The sequence below is a fragment of the Erpetoichthys calabaricus genome, chromosome 1 (genome assembly GCF_900747795.2).
Source record: "Erpetoichthys calabaricus chromosome 1, fErpCal1.3, whole genome shotgun sequence".
Lineage (NCBI taxonomy): Eukaryota > Metazoa > Chordata > Cladistia > Polypteriformes > Polypteridae > Erpetoichthys > Erpetoichthys calabaricus.
The window spans coordinates 308,125,595-308,145,806 of record NC_041394.2 but is presented as its reverse complement, the minus strand read 5'-3'; the positions used below and the strand labels follow the sequence as shown (position 1 = coordinate 308,145,806).

General features: G+C 34.2%; 1 protein-coding gene across 1 annotated transcript in view; it reads left to right on the top strand.

Moving 5' to 3' along the window:
• Window positions 1-20,212, top strand: part of LOC114663509 (centrosomal protein of 290 kDa) — a 152,615-nt gene that overhangs the window by 71,628 nt on the left and 60,775 nt on the right. Inside the window, exons 26-38 of the mRNA XM_051931495.1 lie at window positions 1,048-1,221; window positions 2,511-2,622; window positions 2,750-2,955; window positions 3,077-3,228; window positions 3,365-3,476; window positions 5,999-6,454; window positions 6,757-6,921; window positions 7,091-7,198; window positions 8,900-9,034; window positions 9,367-9,651; window positions 14,194-14,286; window positions 15,131-15,330; window positions 17,613-17,826. Coding sequence (XP_051787455.1) covers window positions 1,048-1,221; window positions 2,511-2,622; window positions 2,750-2,955; window positions 3,077-3,228; window positions 3,365-3,476; window positions 5,999-6,454; window positions 6,757-6,921; window positions 7,091-7,198; window positions 8,900-9,034; window positions 9,367-9,651; window positions 14,194-14,286; window positions 15,131-15,330; window positions 17,613-17,826 — 2,412 coding nt within the window. The remainder of the gene's footprint in view (window positions 1-1,047; window positions 1,222-2,510; window positions 2,623-2,749; window positions 2,956-3,076; window positions 3,229-3,364; window positions 3,477-5,998; window positions 6,455-6,756; window positions 6,922-7,090; window positions 7,199-8,899; window positions 9,035-9,366; window positions 9,652-14,193; window positions 14,287-15,130; window positions 15,331-17,612; window positions 17,827-20,212) is intronic.

The window sequence follows — 20,212 nt, the reverse complement described above, 5'->3', positions numbered from 1 at the left end:
ATAAAGGTGATGATGTTGTGCTTGTTTGGTTTATTTCCCAGGAGCATTTAGCCAAGCATGCTCTCTATCTTACAGCTTTGTATGCTCTTTTTCTGTTTCAGCCATTGCTCTGTTTAGTTCAGTCAGAATGGTTATATGCTTCTTCGTGACTTTGTTGGCCACATTTCTTACTATATTTGCACTAACGGCTTCATTCTTCTGCTAATGATGAAATATAGTATGTTAAATTTGTATTATTAAGTTGCAGTGTTGGGGCGGCATGGTGGCGCAGTGGTAGCGCTGCTGCCTCACAGTTAGGAGACCCAGATTCAGTTCCCGGGTTCTCCCTGCGTGGAGTTTGCATGTTCTCCCCATGTCTGCGTGGGTTTCCCCCGGGTACTCTGGTTTCTTCCCACAGTCCAAAGACATGCAGGTTAGGTGCATTGGCAATTCTAAATTGTCCCTAGTGTGTGCTGTGTGTGTGTTTGCCCTGTGGTGGGCTGGCGCCCTTCCCAGGGTTTGTTTCCTACCTTGCGCCCTGTGTTGGCTAGGTTTGGCTCCAGCAGACCCCCGTGACCCTGTAGTTAGGATAATAGCGGGTTGGATAATGGATGGATGGAAGTTGCAGTGTCTGATATTTTATTTATTCATAGATAAATATATATTTCCTTTGGCTATATGGATTAATTGTAGACTAAGATTAGTTTTCTGTGCTTAGAGTAGGCCTAGTTCATAATTTCAGAGTACTTAGACACTCTTTTTAAAGAGTGAGTGAACCTTGTTGTTAATAAAACAATGAAGTCTGAAAGCTAATTAAGAAACATGTGACATTGGAAGCATGTTTTTCTTGCTGTACCTGTCATGTGGCTTTTAATTTCATTCTATATTTTGTAAACCTCCATCTCTACATCAAATGTATATTTTTTCTGAGCATCCTTTCTCCATATCCAAATAAATATAAAAACATGTCTCTGTGCACTTTTTAAATTTATATTTGTTTATTTTGAAATATTTTACACACATTTTTAAAAAGTAATAAAGTTTTGATTTCTCTTGTGCTTTATGAAGGACATGGCAGCATTCAGAATTGCTTCTTTACAGAAAAGTTTGGATAACAGTGTTTCATCTACAGAACTTGAAAAGGCAAATAAACAGTTTAATGATCTGACAATCAAATACAGAGACCTTTTACAAAAGGATAATATGCTAGTTCAGAAAGCAGTCAGCTTGGAGCATTTGGAGGTTTGTTTATATTATTTATGTTTAGTAACCGATTTTTGTCATTTTTCTACATTACTGTAAGTTCCTTTGTTTTTATAGCCATATAGAGGGTGTACTTTGTTGTTTTGTCTTCTGTTTTTGCATATGTTTAATTTTATCTCTGTTTAATTCAATAACCATCAGTTTGCCTGTTATATTAATATTGTGTCATTGTACAGTGTTTACTCATTTATGCCTTTAAGCCCAAGCTTAACTCCTTGAGATGTTTTTGCTTTTGTCAAAATCCTTTTCATATTTGATGACAGGAGCATCTTATAGCAATGATTTTGTAAGAAAGTCGCATAGCTGACAAACGCTACCTGGTACAGGTGTCACTTTTGGTCCTGATTGTGTAATGCGGTATGTGTGATATACCTAATAAATATACTCTGCTGTTGACTCAGTTTTCATAAGCCTTAACTTGGTATCATATTGAATAAGAACATGATTGTGTTACAAAAATCCAGTTGCAACTGTCATTATAGGTTTCTGAAACAAATAATTTAGTAAAGAGCATCAGTTATTACTGTTATTTGTTGGAGAAAAAACACTCTAGCAAACATTGTCTGGTTATAGACTTGCATCACATGTGGATTAGGCTCCTGCCTTGCACTTGTTATTGACAGGGTGTGCTCTGGCTCTTCATGACCTTACAGTGTTTCCTGCAAATAGAACATACAGTAGGTGGCTGCTGCTGCAAAATTATTTTCCACCATCACTGGTGCCACAAAACTAATAAATAATGAAACTCCATAACCATTTCCCATGCATTGCTAAATAACTTTCAAAATTCCTTTAGTAAAAATTATTTCCAGGATCACAAAAAGGGTGGGTGAATTTACCAGATGTGTCATTCTGTATGCATTTTATTTTATAGACATATAGTGATTGTTCCTAGATTAAAAATGAAAATAATTTCAACAATATGTTTTCGCTTTTTGATCAATATTTGGGTTTTTACATTACATCCTGCAATCTTGTATGTTGTGTAGTAATTATAACAAATTATTTTGTTTTTTAAGGTGCATGACCCCTCATTCATTATAGCTAGTAACTATGTTTTTGTAACAGTTTATCTAAGTTGTGTTATGCTTAACTAGTATTATAGTAATATGGTAATTATTGTAAAATAACCAATTACATACAGAATCTTTAGTTTTATACAAATAAAACATAATACACTAATCCTACTTCTTTGCCTTTTTAATGCAAGTGATATATAAGCAAATTGCAATACAATGTTTGGTAAATATCTTGTTTTGCTTTAATAGGGTGAAAATGCAGTACTCAGGAGCCATATTGACCATCTAAATAAAGAACTGGAAATTACAAAGGAAAAGTTGTACACTCTGGAGCAGTCATGGGAGTACATTAATAAATTAGGTCAGCATACTAGGACAGTTAATGATGAGCTCATGATGTTACAGTGTTTGTTACATTCTAAACTAATTAATTGCCTGTAATGTTGCTGCATCTGTGATATTTTAAACCATTTATTATATCATTACAGGTGCAGAAGGTACAATGGATAAGGCCTCCAAAGCAATAGCAAACAGTGAAATTTTGTCTATATCTAAGAAAATAACTATGCTGGAAATGAAAGAGCTCAATGAAAGACAGAGAGCAGAGCATGCTCATAAAATGTATGAATGCTTAAGAAACTCTTTAAAGCAGGTGGAGGAGCGAAATTTTGAACTTGAGAACAAATTTTCAGAAGTAAGCATGTTACATTGCATTACCTGTAAAAACTAAAATGCCATTGGGGAAAATTAATTAACCCTAACATAAAAGGTTTATAATACAAATTATAAAATGGTTTTCTTTTTCATCTTGTAAGGTAACTAAACAGAATTTAAAAGCACAAAAGGTAGAACAAGAGCTGCAGGATGCACTTACTCAAAGTGTTAGCAAGGACATTAGTGATGCTGATCGGGCAAGAATAATAGAGTTGGAAAAATCAGAAGCAACACTGAACACTGAAGTGTCAAAGTAAGTCCTTGTCTTAGGAAAATCAATTACTTCGGATGTCTTTTTCTTAGCTGAGAGACTATTAAAATGAAAAATAAAAGCTTCCCGAATGACTTTATTTACAAATGTTACATGATATAATGCCTGCTTTTTACAGATTAAGAGAAATTGCTGATATTGCCAAGGCACAAGTTATTGCCTTGGAAGCTCGACAGCTTTCAAGAGAAAAAGAGGTTGAAGCGCTGAGAAAGCAGGTCTTGGATTATCAGGTGAGTAAATGGAGTGCAACCATTATTATTTGTTACATTACTAACACAAACCATTAGTTAGATGTATCCCAGGAACAAATTCATAAACAGAAAAAATAATAAATGAAAATGTAATACCTATCAGCTCTTTTTGAAGGTTTTTTTTTTACAAATCTGTTTTGACTAAGAAACTTAAGTGACTGTTTTGCATTAGCAACAGGCTCAATTTGAAAAGATCAAGAAATCAAGGCAGAATAATTTTAATGTTGTAGTAATATTGTCATACACAGAATATAGTGAATTTCTTATTATATGCCAGTAAATAAATTTGTAAAAAGTAACATAACTACAAATAAATGAAAATTTTAAAAGCTACAAATAAATTGGTCTGACAGTATTTTTAGCCACAGAAAGCAAGGTTTTTTTCAGTAATTTAGTAAAATAGCTAGGCACATTTTACAGTATAAAGAAAGAAAAAACATAAGTATAAGTTGATGTTTTGATACTTTGTATTTAAAAAGTTGCATAACATAGGATTCTTATTTGTGAAGATTTGATGATCTGTTCATTGTCACTACATTATGATCATTTGATGACACAATGTAGGAACTAATTATTGGCCGTTTCAAAACATCTGTTCATTGTCACTACATTATGATCATTTGATGACACAATGTAGGAACTAATTATTGGCCGTTTCAAAACATTTTCTAGTAAATAATCAAAAAATAAGAGTTACACTGTGATGCCATAACAGAAGTTTTTTAAAACAAAAATTATCCACTACAGTGATCCCTCGCTATATCGCGCTTCGCCTTTCGCGGCTTCACTCTATCGCGGATTTTATATGTAAGCATATTTAAATATATATCGCGGATTTTTTGCTGGTTCGCGGATTTCTGAGGACAATGAGTCTTTTAATTACTGGTACATGCTTCCTCAGTTGGTTTGCCCAGTTGATTTCATACAAGGGACGCTATTGGCAGATGGCTGAGAAGCTGCCCAACTTACTTTTTTCTCTCTCTCTCTCTTGCGCTGACTTTCTCTGATCCTGACGTAGGGGGTGTGAGCAGGGGGGGCTGTTCGCACACCTAGACGATACGGACGCTCGTCTAAAAATGCTGAAAGATTATCTTCACGTTGCTATCTTCTGTGCAGCTGCTTCCGGAAGCGACATGCTGCACGGTGCTTCGCATACTTAAAAGCTCGAAGGGCACGTATTGATTTTTGACTGTTTGTTTTTCTCTGTCTGTCTGTCTGTCTCTCTCTCTCTCTCTCTCTCTCTCTCTCTCTCTCTCTCTCTCTCTCTCTCTCTCTCTCTCTCTCTCTCTCTCTCTCTCCCTGCTCCTGACGGAGGGGGTGTGAGCTGCCGCCTTCAACAGCTTTGTACCGGCGGTGCTTCGCATACTTAAAAGCCAAACAGCCCTATTGATTTGTTTGCTTTCGTCTGTCTTTCTGACAGTCTGTGCTCCTGACGCACACTCCTTTGAAGAGGAAGATATGTTTGCATTCTTTTAATTGTGAGACGGAACTGTCATCTCTGTCTTGTCATGGAGCACAGTTTAAACTTTTGAAAAAGAGACAAATGTTTGTTTGCAGTGTTTGAATAACATTCCTGTCTCTCTATAACCTCCTGTGTTTCTGCGCAAATCTGTGACCCAAGCATGACAATATAAAAATAACCATATAAACATATGGTTTCTACTTCGCGGATTTACATATTTCGCGGGTGGCTCTGGAACGCAACCCCCGCGATGGAGGAGGGATTACTGTATTTTTATGTTGTTTATCTACTAATGAAAAATTAAACATAATACTACACATACTTTACATAAACCATGTCACATTTGCTCTAATGTAATATTTTTTAGACAACTGCATTCACTGTGTCAGTCTGAAAGGCTGCCAGCCAGTATATTTAATTTAAATGTAGGGAAGTAGATTTTGCCTACCCTTACTTGGAACTTACTCGGTACTTTATAATTAACTATACGTGCTGTGACACCATGGAATTATGTCATAAAACTTCATAAAATATAAAATATGTGACACAGCATTTAGGCTACTGCCAACGATTTGGTTTTGTGTAGGAATTCATATTTATTCTCCCATTCCATGCCAGTGAGGTAAATAGCTATTGGAAAATTCCCCTGTGTGTGATTTTACTAATTGTAATTATCCAACTCAACATGTAATCTTTTAAAGAAAGTTATTTGGAGACAGGAACTAAAATTACTCCATCATCTGTTGCAAGTTTAGCAGGCAACATGTATTATTACATAACTATCTACATTTTGTACCAAAAAAACAAATTTTTTAGGAAAATATTTGCTGGTTGTATATTTATAATACTTTTTCTTACCTGTGTTTCTGGATAATGCATCATGCATTTGCATATTCTGCGCGCACTATTGTATAGTGTTTTCTTTACTAGTTTCTAATTTTAAGACAATTTTTTAAAAAAATTACTGTTATACTTAGTACTGTTTAAATTAATTATGCTGACTGAAGACTAAAATATTTGTTTTAAATATTAATTGTAGGCTCAGTCTGATGAAAAGGCCCTGATTGCAAAACTCCATCAGCACATTGTAGCCTTACAGGTTAGTGAGGCCACTGCTGTCAGCAAACTGGAGATAACAGTGACTAAGCTTCAGAAGCTGGAGGCCTACAACCTAAGGTTGGAGCAGAAGATTGATGACAAGGAGCAAGCTTTGTATTATGCTAGACAGGAAGGACGTAATCGAGCTAAGCACTTACAGCAAACTGTGCAATCACTTCGGAGACAGTTTAGTGGTGCTTTACCCTTGCCACAACAAGAAAAGTTTTCAAAAACAATGATACAGTTGCAAAATGACAAAGTGAAGATCCATAAGGAGATGCAACAAGCTGAAGAGGAAAGAAGAAAAGTCGAAGACAAAATGCTTGAGCTGGAATTGAAGTTGAAAGGATTAGAAGAGCTAATAAGTACCCTGAAGGATGCCAGAGGAGCACAGAAGGTACAAGAGTTGTATACATGTTTAAAAAACAATTTGTGCATAAGTTATCTGAAAACATTTAGTGTTTATGTACTCTTTCTATAATTAGTTGAGACCAGTAGGCACTAAATTACAGTCAATTGTACTACTCTGGATATCTGATTAGCTTTTCTGATCCTCCAAACCAATATTATGGTTTTTTTTTTATGTGAAGCAGTTTAGGCACCAACCTTTTGTAGTGTAGTAATCAGAAATACCTTTGCTTAACACTCAAAGGAAAAATATGATGAGAAGTGACCTTAGATGTTCCGATTTTCAAACAGGTCAGTGAATGGCATAAAAAAATGGAAGAGCTCCGTCTTCAGGAACAGAAGCAGAACAGAGAACTTGGAAGGCTAAAGGAAGAAATTAAATATCTAAAGAACGTAATTGCTGAGCAAGAACAAGCAGTTTGCCAACTGGAAGAGGAACTTGTTCAGCAGAGTAGTGTAAGAAATTAAATACAATATTTCTTATATACTAAAAGAAATATACAGTACTTGTATTTTTTGTTATTTTTTGGGTCATTTAATTTTATTATTTTTAAATATTTCTGGACTACAGTCACATGCCACTGATGTTTCAATATTTTTTTTTATTTTACTTTTGACTTAATAGTTTCATGAGGAACGGCAACTTTGTTGGGATCAGAGAGAAGCAGAACTGGAACGACAGCTTGATTTATATCAGCGACAGCACAATGAAGTACTGAGTACTGCACAAAAGGTATTACATAGCTAGTTTTAAAATTAACCAAGTAAATGTAAAGAAAGTATTATATGAAGTTTTATGTTCCCATGTTTCTTTTTGGCTTTATGATGCAAACTTAAGTGATACTGTCAAACACTAATGTAAATGTACCATTTCAATGGCACACAAGTACTTGAAGAATCCATTTGAAGATATATGTAGAGTTACTGTAACTCCAGATATATGCAAATATTGCTCATTTTCAGTTCTTAGGTGAACTTTGAATTTTTATGTTTTCTATTTTTAACAATTCTGAGCATAATTTAGTCTGTGCTGTAGAAAATGTTGGAATTAGGATTCATCAATGCTTCTATTTCTTTTGCAGGAATTGTTTACTGGTGACTTTATTTTATAATTGTTGGGGTAAATACAGTATGTAAAATGTAAATTACCTTTTTAAATGTGGAGTTTACCAGCTGGAGTGGATGAGTTTGTTAGCATATTCATAGACATTTATCGAATTTCTGTAATGTTTTTGCACACATCCTTTGAGTCAAAGCAGTTTCTTCACAACCTTTGAATCAAAGCTTTATTTGCATAAGAGAAGCATAGCATTTTAGTGTATATACATAAATATAAAGAAGGTTTAAGTTGGGGACTGTACATAGGAAAAATGAATTGCTTCTATGTAATAAATGTAAGCAGCGTACACTAAAAATATTTTTTTTTCTTTTCGTATGAATTCCTAAATCTTGTGGGAATACAATGTACTGCTTTAATTTAACTTAAATGTTGACTTCTCATTACATCCATAATGGCTAACACGGTACAACTCCTTAGTACTACAAATGTTGGCTTCCTAAAATACAGTATTAACAGTTACAGTTACATTTCTGACCTAGGCTAAGTGGCTGCCCATCCGTTCCTGGACATTCAATAGTATTATATATATTTGTGCTGAGCATTTTAATAAGACAAAATTATTTAATTCTTCATTTTATTGTTGGATAGTGTGTCTGTTTTTCCCATGGGCAGAAAAATGGCTTGGAGTCAGAGCTGTGGCACCAGCTTATCTTCCATTCATTTTTAATTCAGTTAATTAAAGACATTACAGTAAATGAGAAACATCATTTGGCTGAAAAGAATGGGAAAATAATTTGTTCTAGAAATGGTATTATATGTGTACAAGTGAAAATTTAATTTATACTTTCTAATGAAATTTATCAGCAGAAGCATGTAAAATGCAGAGAGTAAAGTACTGAGCCCACTGGAACACAATTTCTAACCTCCAAAGATGATAATGGAGTACTGTCAATATATTCTGCACATTTGAATTGAACCACATATGGATAGTGCCTGACAGGACGACATAATTTCTTGGCTTGTGTAATAGACTAGATTGGTCAGTGACATCAAACTGTATGTTTCAACCTAATAGTATAATTACTGAAACATTTCTTCATCAGAAGATATTAAAATGTAGTTTACAACAAAAGTTATTCCTATTTTTGTACTGTGACTGAAATTCAAATATATTGTAATGTATAAAGTGAGACTGAAGCACAATGGCAGCTACTTTTTCTAGTATTGTAGAAAGAAGGGGTCAATTTGAAATAGGTGTATAATTATTAAGCATATTTGTGTCTCCTTTGATTTTTTTAAGTAGTTTAAACCTGAATTGTAATTATATAATCACATTTCAACTGAAAATGATGCTTGTTTATTGTTTGTTAACAGTTTGAAGAAGCTACAGGATCGGTTCCAGATCCCAGCTTGCCTCTTCCACAACAGCTTGATATGGCCTTAAGAAAGATCAAAGAGCATGTTCGTACTATTTTGGAGACAAAAGCAGCGTGCAAGAACTTAGAAGAAGTAATTAAATTATTTAGTGTTTGTACTGAAGTCTTACATTTTTCAAAAATTTCAAGACTCTTAAAGCTGTAAAGCAGATGTGCAGTTAAGGTGGAAGCCAGGAAGTACATTTCATACACATAGTAATGAGAATCTGTAACCACTATTAATTTTGCTGAAACAGAAACATTAACAGCATTTTAAAGTATTTGAAAGAGATTGTAAGGCAGCTTAGTGATTGTCTAACTGAATAGTCAGTCCTTATTGGCTAGATGTTCTGCATTATAACAACAGACAAAAATATTCACAGGCATACAATATAAATTTTGTTTCCTTTATCCATTCTTTTAAAGAAAATAAAGGAAAAAGAAGCATCTCTGTGGAAGGCTGAGCAGAATGTATTATCAAGAGATAGAGTGATCAACGAACTAAGACTTCATCTGCCTGCCACTGCCGAAAGTGATAAGCTCATTGATGAACTGAAAAAAAATGAAGAAGATGACAATGAATACCAGAAATCTTTGAAAGTTGCCCAGCAAGCCATTTCCAGTCTGCATGTTAGATTAAATCAAAAGGAGGATATAATAAAGAAATATCAGCATATGTTAACCAGAAGCAGAGAGGTAATGCCTGTTCTTGTTCTTAATCCTTTTTGCAAGGATTTTCTCTTTGTTTTTCAACCTATTGAATGAAATTTGCTTATGTAGATAAAAGAAAGCTTCAAGAATTAATGGGATATCCGACAATAGCATTAAAAAGAAGAAAATCAAAAGCCAACTGTGCTGTGTTTAGGGGTGTTTTTTCCTCTCTTTTATGATTTGCATACTATGAATATAATTGGTTGTTTGCTGTCACAGGTGAGTGGGCATTTTGAGGTTGGGGCCTTGGAGTCTTTGGGGAGTGGGGGGGAATTGGGAGGCTGATATTTATGACCTTTCTAATATCTAACATTCTTTAGTTAATGTTTTTTCAAACATAGTTTGTGATTTGTTTTTCTCGACTTATCTATAATTTTATATACTGTATATGTTTTCCTTAACATAACATTTGTAATATTGGATGAAGCTGGTTGAATGAATGTTGCAGAAAGTTTTGTTAAGGTATTTCAGAACAGGCATTTTTTTCTCTCTGAGAATACATGTGAAGTATTCTAAGTTGTGGCTTTGGGTCTGTCATACCCATTCCTGTCAGAGTATTCTCCAGTTTCCAAGTTCCTTTTGATGGTGTAGGACATTGTACTCACTGACACCTTGGATTTCTATACAATTTCTGTAAAGGAAAGATGTACACTTTGAAGGGTTGCAATGGTCTGCCTGCCTTCCTTTGCAGTATACAGTGCAAATTTGTCCAAAAAACACTTCAAAGGGTATAGCAACACAGTTTGTTCCCACACTGTGTTTACACAGAGGATTTATAAGTAATCAACATAAGTCCAGACACCTGTAGAAATTGTTTGCATCAACGTTCAAGGCTTCATTAACTTCCATTGCAGCAGAAGAGCTCTAAATTGTTAAACCATTACTTGTTCCCTGTAAAGGCCTTTTTTTGTATAACTGTGATAATCACACAATTTTTCAGTTTTTGGTGACCTAACCTTTTTTTAAGCTCTGTCAGTTTGCACCCCATTTTTTTTGGTCCATGGATATTTTTCAGATCATTTTCTATTGTCAAGAATTGGTCACTGCAGGGCCCCTGTTGAGTTTGAATATTCAATATGCAACTGCTGCACAAACACATGAGACTAAAATTTTTCTCTGCCACTACTAAAAAGTAATTGGGGTAAATATTATTAAAAAGAAAATTCAACTTTTTGGGTAGAGTAATCTTTTCAATAAAAATGCAATTATTTTGCAGTGTACTTAAAAAACATATTTAAATAAGAGCAGTTTAGTTTGAAATTGTAAATAATTGGCTTCTTTAGCCCTGGTAGTTAAATAGGTGTCATGAGAGATTTCAGTAAGCACTGTGATGCAAGTAAGGTGTAAAAGTGGAATGACAATATCTCTTTGTTACTACTTGTTGCTAGAATCTCTTTTTAATTGAAAATATTAATGGCTATTTTACCTCTGAACATTTTAAAATCCAGTGTATCATACTCTGACTTTACTGACTATATTAGGTAATCAGTGCAGTAAAGTATTGCAGTTTTTTCTCTTATGATATTTTCATTATCACACTAAGTCATTCTTTTATTGCTACAGTCATTCTAGATTTAGGTATGAGAATCTCTGCAACTGTGAGATGGTAGTGAATACAAACGTAATGCATTATATTATTTATGTAAATAAATGCATCAATTCCATGAAAACTGCTGTCGGGATTTCTAAATGCTTAGCCCATGGTTAAGTTGTGGTTTTGGATTTATTTTGGTTTTCACAATTTAAATTGAAGAAAGCTTAATATGATAGATGGTATTTATAAACATTATTGTAGTAAATCTAGTCTCAAAATTCAGTTCATCATATTCAGTTGCAGAGTTTGCAGGCTCCTTTAGTGGCTTTGTTTACTCCCATCTTGTTTGGCCGAAAGTAATCTTTGCATAAAGGGTAAATCTGGACAAAGCTACAGTAAAACTCCATGAGCAAATGGAAAAAAAAAGTTTGTCCTAAAAAAAAAAAAATAAAGGTGAGGGATGTAATGTAGCATTGGATTTTTTCTTCCCCACAAATAATTACTGTGGATGTTTTACCAGTATTTGAGTAGTATTCAGTATGTATTGTTTTTGTATTAAAGTTAATACTTTATTGTGAACACAACACAATAATGGTCAGCTTGCACTTTATGGCAATGTAAATTTATGTAGCTCCCCAGAATTTAAACTGAGAACTGAATATGTTTAAGGTATATTTTAATTTGGGCGGTATGTTGGTGCAGTTGGAATTTGCTACTGACTTTAGGGATGTGACAATAACTGATATTTCAGTACCAAGTTAATGTCAAAATTCCAAAAATATAACAATACTTGGTTTTCTTTCCCCCCATTATCGGTAGTACCATACTATACTCATGCATGACTGCAACTAGACAAGTTACTTTGGAAGTTACAATGATGCGTGACAAAAACATGAGGAAAAACTATGTTTAAAAAAGCCCCCAGTGGTTGTGATATAGCATTGCATCAACACATGTCAGAGAACAATAAAAAAAAGTTGAAATCTTATCTGGAAATGTTTTATGTTCGAGTCAGGAGAGTTTCAGCAATTATGCTTAATATTAAAAAAACAGACACACAATTCGTAAAATGGAATAATTGATTTTCTTGTTTGCAAATGTTTTGCTTTTCTTAAATAAGAGATCAAGTTCAATGATAAATACAGTACAGGACAAATACACATTTTCCTTTATTTACCCTGTGCTCCTCAGTTTAAAATTGAAAATAAAATAGTTCAGTCACACTATGTAGAAATTACTGTACTTTCTATACTTGCCCCCTGCCCCCTAAGAACCCCCCCCCGCCCAAACGCACAAACATACACATACATTATGGGTACCATAATGTTTGGGACACAGCAACGGTAGGTTTATTGAAACAGTCATACTTCATTGCATATGCCTTGCATACAAATGACTGGTTGAAGTCTGTGATTTTTAGATATCACCAGGTGATGAGGATTTTCTCAGGTGATGCTTTTCCAAGCCTTTACTAAAGGCATCTTAAGCTCTGGCTTGTTTTGGAGGCTTGTCCTCTTAGGTTAAGGCATGCTCAATTGGATTTAAAGTGGGTGACTAGCTTAACTTTTCAAGAATTTGTTTTTTTAGCATTGCAAAACTCCTGTGTTACCTTAGCAGTATGTTTGGTATCATTATCTTGTTGTAGGATGAAGCACCATCCAATGAGTTTGGAAATAGTTACTAGACCTTGAGCGGATAAGATGTTTTTATACACCTCAGAATTCATTGTGCAACTGCCAAGAGCAGTTTTATCATTAATGAAGAGAAGTGTGCCGGTACTTGTGGCAGCCATACATGCCCAAGCCTTAACACTCTCACCACCATGGTTAATAGATGGGGTGGTATGCTTTGGACCTTAGGCAATTCCTTTTTGTCTTTACACTGTGCTCTTGCTATTACTCTTGTACAGGTTAATCTTTGTCTCATTTGCTACAAGAACTTTTTCCAGAATTCTAAAGTCTTTTTAAGTACTTTTTTTTTTTTTTTTTTTGCAAACTGTCGACTGGCTATCCTGTTTTTTTGGCTAACTAGTGGTTTGCATCTTGCAGTGTGACCTTTGTATTTATGTTCTTGAAGTCTTCTGTAGATAGTAATATTTAACACATAAACATCTGCCTCCTAAAGACCGTTTCTAATCTGTCAGACAGGCATTTGGGGCTTTTTCTTTACCATAGTGAGGATTCTACTGTCACCAGTAGTGGAGGTCTTACTTTGCCCACCAGTCCCTTTGCGATTACTGATCTCACCAAAGCCTTCTTTTTTCTTAATGATATTCCAGATAGTTGTCTTCGTGTTGAGCAATAGCAACTACAAACTCCAAAGGCAGTCTGTAGGTAGAAACAAGCCTAGGTATCTTATGCCTTCACTAATGAAGCAATGATACACCCCTGAGTAATCACAAACATCTGTGATGTCAATGTCACAAAGATTATGGTGCTTGAAATGGGAGGGGTCCATGCATTAAAAACTATCATTTCTACACGGTGTGACAGAAATGTAAGCAAATAATCTTAACGTCTACAAAGTGCACTTTAATCATGTTTGGATTGTTTGATTTGTAATTTTCAACTGTGGAGCACATAAGTAAATCAAGGACAAATGTATTTTCAAAATTTTATTAAAACAATAAGGTCCTTATTTAGATGTGTTTATACCCATCCATCCATCATCATAACTTGCTTATCTTAGGCAAAGTTATGAGGCAACTGGAGCCTATCCCAGATGGAAGGCAGGGACGCCGGATGATATGTCTCACACACACGTACACACTCTCACACAAGCCAATTTAGTAGCGCCAATCCACCAAACTTGCATGTCTTGGGATTGTGGGAGGAAACTTAAAGCACCCAGACGAAACCCATACAGACAGTGGGAGAACAAACAATTAAATGAAAATTATTTTGAACTGAATTAGGAATGCAAAACAATTCAGTGAATGAAAGTATATAAGCTCCTTTTTATTTTTTATTATTATTATTATTATTTTTAATAGGAACAAGAAGAAATAGGAAAAAAAACATGAAGAAGAGCTTAGACTTTTACATCAGAAATTGGATATGCAATCAGATACATCACTGAACAAATTTAAACAATCAGCCCTGGTATGTATTGTGAAATATCTAATTTTTGACTTGTATTTTCATTTGTGAAATGTTATTATCTTCTGACAGCTATATAGAAGTATTGTGTTTCTATTTACTCTCCTGTAGAGTGTTGTATGCTTATTTACTGCTCACCTTTACTGCCCAATTAAGACAGGGGTGTCCAGCTCCTCTCCTGGTGGGCCACAGTGGTGTCAGGTTTTTATTCTAACCCTTTTCCTAATCAGCAAGCAGTTTTCACTGCTAATTAACTCCTTTTCCGTTCATTTTAATAGTCCTGTTTTTAAGGAATGAAATGAGATGTGAAACGAGCTAACAAATGACCAGCTAAATTGGAACATCAAACTCCAGCCAGTTTCACTCCAACCAGTTTCTTAATTAAAAACCAATTCTTGCTGTTAAAGCCATTATTGAATATCATGACTTTTTGCTGCTCTCATTCTGCCACAGCAGACTGTTGATTTTGTGTTTTTTCTAAGACCACTGTCAAGATGTATTGGTGACCTGAGTAGACCAACATGACCAAGACCTTCACCTTTATTTATTTTCAGGTTAGCTGGTCATGTGGTATCTTGTTTTGTGTCTCATTATTGTTTGGCTGCTCATTAAGGAAAAAGAAACACCTAAGGGGTCTGAGTCACATCAATTAAAACTAAGGTTAAACAAGTTAATCAGCAGCAGAAATGGCTCACTAATTAAGAGGATGGTTAGAATGAAAATCTGCAGCCACTGTGGCCCACCAGGACCAGAGTTGGACACCCCTGCATTAAGAAATTATTTTAATTAATATTATTAAATTGTGTTGTATTTGACTTTCTCAGTTAATTACGTTTTGTTTTTGCAGGAATTATTGAAGAGACCAAGCTTTTCAATTCCGACAACAAAACACTTAACACGACTTGCTGAGATGGAACAAACTGTAGCTGAGCAGGATAATTCAATCTCAGTGCTTTCAGAAAAGCTACAAAAATTAACATTAGAACTGGAAAAACAGAAGCAAATTACCATTTTAAAAATGAAGGAACATGAAAACGAAAAATCAAAGTTGGTACTAATGTACAGTACTATATTCATTTGTGTAGCTTTCTCTTTTCTCTTGTGTGAATGACACATTTTATGTCTGTATATGATTTTGTGGCCATGGAGCACATAACAAAGTCCTTTTAGTAGACAATGACAATCTTTTATCAAGCAGAAAGGGTACCTCCTTTTGTTTAGGGAAGCTGTGATAGCCAAGACTTTTCAAAAGACAGTGACTGCTTTGTGGTGTCCATAAAATTAAAAGTTTTTAAGAGATAATAATACATGCAGCCAGTTTTGTATTTTTTGCAGTAACAATTTATACCCAACACCACTACTAACTGTTAACAATTCAGTAAGTAGTCTAAATATTAAATTTGTAATTTTTTTAAGTAAGGTTATTAATAATGGCTTTCATGGTGACCTGCTTCTAAATGTATATACTGTATGTATTTTGTTCTTTAATGTATTAACATCTGGTTAGGTGGCACATTTGAGAGAGAAAAAAATTGGATGCATCTATATCCAGTACAGTAACAATACACATTAATGCAAAGAAAATACAGTGTTTAGCAATTATGTGTTATATAAATAATCAAACGAAGATAATGCAAAATACTGTACAACTGGAGCAGATTTTTATCAGTTGTCCTACATTCTTGAAAAGTAATACAGTGGAACCTCAGGTCACGAACGTTTTGGACCACATAGAAATCGGGTTACGACCCAAAAGTTTGCCAAACTTTTGCATCTGTTCACGACCATACACTCAGGTGACGAACAAGCCAGTTTCCCTTCCGGCTCGTATGCGCCAATGATTTCCGCACGTGTTCAGTCTCTCCCTGTGCAGAGAGAGAGCAGAAGAAGTAAACATTTAGTTTACTATTACACTGTGCATTCTATGGTATAATTAACTATTTTTGTGCTTAAAAATCTTTAAAAATATATATATATTTACATACAGCTCGTACGGTCCGGAACAGATTAATTGTATTTACATACAATCCTATGGGGGAAATTACTTCAGGTCATGACCAAATTGGGTTGCGACCAGAGTTTTGGAACGAATTACGGTCGTGACCCGAGGTTCTACTGTATACTGTACATAGTTCCCCAAAGCATGTCTATAACTTCAGCAGACCATGGTACAAATTAAGGATAAAGTAATACATTGATTATTTTAAAATGTTATTTTTTTTTTAAATATATTTTGATTATTTGTAGAAACACTTTCTCTTCATTTCATCTACCTGATATGCAGCCAATGCTTGCAAACAGTGTACTCAGTCATATCAGTAGTTTCAGTCAATTGTATAAAAAATTGAAATGAGCTTTCATTTACCTCTTCCATTATTTGTTAAAACTAATCTTACAAAATATGACTTGTATGTGTTCAAAATTTGCGCAATATGACTAGAAATTCCTTTCAATGACTGTTTGTTTCTCAGCAATATATTAAAAATCTTAAGTGATATATTGAAAATGTTTGGCCATGACAAGAGTATGTGAACCATGTCATATATAAAGCTAGGCCCTTCAGGCCTAGCATGAACATTATAACAATATGCAATTCATTTCTTCATATGAATTGGTTTGAGTGGATGTACTTACATTTTTCTATCGCATGTTTTAATTTCTCTGAATAGTATTTAAAATTTGTAGTTGACTGTTTCTTTTAGCAAACTAAAGACTAAACAAATGTTTCACTGAAACATTAAGAGACAAATCATAATTAACAAACAAGATATTTAATCATCATTTAATGTATAAAATACACTTTTATAGAGAGAACAACTAAAGATATTCTGTGATTAAAACAAATATCCCTTATTTATGATTTCCCAGTCTATTGTGAAACCATCCTTAGATGCATTGCTTGTATGTAATATAATTATTTATATGTACAACTGAAACATGCATAACTTGTTCATATTCAGACAGTATGTTGAATAGAGGTATTAAATATGTACCGTTAATGTTTAAAGTTTATTATTGTAGCCACACTGCTAAATTTTCATTATATAAACAACCATCATTCTTAATTTAGCTAGTGAAGTCTGACTTAAGTCTGATACTATATGACAAAAACAACTAGAAAATACTACATCAGTAACATTGGGATAAGCACATTTGCTACTGTATAGTATGTGACTGAAATTATTCTTTTAATTGTAAATGTAGAGTAATATGAAAGGAAGCTGGATTTGAAACAATTTTCTTGATATGCAGAAAATAATATGATTTATGAAATTTCTAACAACTTTTTTAGAAAACATGATCAAAATATAAATTGTTTAAAATTATAGGATTGAAGAGAGACACATGGCCGAAGTAAACAAATTAAAAGAATCAGGTGATGAACTACGAGGCTTACTAACACAGATGGAAAAAGAGACAAATTATTTAAGAACAGAACTGGAGGCACAAAAGGAAGCCAACACTAGAGCACCAACTAGTTCAATGAAGAATTTGGTGGAAAGGCTTAAAGCTCAGTTAGCTCTTAAAGAAAAACAACAAAAGGTATTGTATTATGTTGTATTATATATAATATTATGCAGCACAAATTGTATAGTTATTGGTGCTGTTACCTCACAGGTTCTACCACATAGGTTCAGTTCCTGTTTCAGTGGCTCATTGTGTGGTAATTATCAATTCTTCCAGTGTTTTTTTTTTTTTGTCTTTTCTTTGTACTCTGGCCTCCCTCACATCTCAATATTTACTTTCAATTTTTTTTTGATATTTTTAGATTTTCATTGTTTGAATGCGTTTAGGTAGGCAAGCTTGTGATTGGCTGGTTAATGACACATGCTGCAGAGACAACTCCAGCTTCCTGCACCCAAGTAATCTGAGGCATTGGTCGAGTAAATAGTTAATAATATCAGAATTATGCCTGGATATATCTAAAAGTGTAATATTTCTGTCAGGAATGTGGTTAGACATGAATAAAAAGACAATAACAACTGTAATTTTCCTTTTTTTATAGCATAAAATTGTAAAATTACTTTGTAAACTAGATAGATAGATAGATACTTTATTAATCCCCAAGGGGAAATTCACATTGATATTGATATTTGTTCAGTTTTTCTTTCCCAGCACGGATAATTGTCCACACAACCATGAATTCCTGAACTCTATTATCAACTGTGGTGTTGTTAAAAAGCTTGATATTGTTTGAAATGATAGCCTTGAATCAGAAAAGGCTGGTGGTGTGACAGGAGTCCTGAGAATGAAATTCTTTTGTTCATAGGCTCTACAAATGCCACAATTGCCTCAATAAAAAATTTTTTTATAAAGTTTTAATTACTGTACTATTCTTGTGCTACTGTAAAGTAATGGGAATTTAAATTTATAGGTACTGCAGTCTTTAATTTAAGGATATGCTATTGTGACCCTGAAACAAAAATCACTTTAAAAAAAAATCACAGTTCTTGAAACTTCAGAAGTTTTTCCTTGGTGACGTTAAATTAGAGCAGGTGTGGCTTTAGCGATTTTTGCTGTTATATTGCAACAAGGTTGTTGTTTTGTATACATATTAACAATTGATCCTACATGCATATTTCAACAAACAAACAAATTCCATTAGGTTTTATATGTGAATTTTTTTCTAGCTATAATATAAATCCCTAGTATTGTCCAGTTCAAAAACAATACTTCTGTTAGTTGTACAGATGTGTGTCTTTGGATATTAACATCTTAACTGAAATGAACATTGAAATTTTCTTTAATGATTCACCTTCAGCAGTGTTTGGGCCACTTTCTCTGTCTAAAATAGGGACAATGTTATCATCACCATCTATATATTACATTATACACTCTCAGGGCAAAAAATAGACACCCCTGACTAAATCTAATAGTATGTACTTCCTCCATAAGACCAAATAACAGCTACAATTCTTTCTTCCACGGATGGCACCAGTTTGCAGATGTAGGCGACATTAATTTTCATCCACTCATCTAGCACTGAATCCCGCAGTTTATTCACATTGTTTGGGTGGCTCCCCTGGCATTTCACTCATTGCTTCAAATAGTCCAACGAATGTTCTGTGTGATTTAAATCTGGGGAAGAAAGATAAGTTTGAATGTTTAAGAAAAAAAAAAAAGTAACATTATACACGATTATTGACTGTTATACCTGCCTGTCACTCTCCACCTTGCACTTTTTAACTTGCATTGTGTTTTTATCACTCTTTAATTAATATTGTTTTTATCAGTATGCTGTTGCTGGGGTATGTGAATTTCCCCTTGGGGATTAATAAAGTAAGTGTGTGTGTGTCTGTGTGTCTATCTCTCTCTCTCTCTCTCTCTGTACTGGAGTCTTGTTAAAAAAAAAAAACTAAATTTAGATCCCTTGATTCCAAATTATTTTAGACTCGTATATAAATCACCATTTTTATCCAAAGTATTGGAAAAAGTTATTTTTTCCTCGTTCATGATTAAATATGGCATTTTCAAGGCTTATCAGTCAAGTTCCAGAGCAAACTGTAGTGCAGAAGCAGCCCTCTTTAAGGTGTCCAGTGACGTAGTACTGACTGCCGATTCTCTTGGGTCATTTTATGAATGTGGTTAGTATTCATGGTACTGCATGATAGTTGTTTAGTTGCTACTGAAGAGAAGGGGCTTTTTCTTCTTCAGCACCTATCACCTACACCTATGGGGTTCCTCAGGGTTCTGTTTTGGGTCCTGTCTTGTTTGCTTTCTATATTGTTTCATTAGGTTCAGTTTCTCAAAAATATAACACATCTTTTCACTTTTATGCAGATGACACATGGTTATATCTGACACAAAAACTGATGACTCTGTAAACACCACTTGTTTAGACGATATTCAGCAATGAATGTCAAAAACCTTTCTTCAGATAAGTGAAAGGAAATTGAAGTTATGATGTTTGGTTCCCAAGTTCTATCAG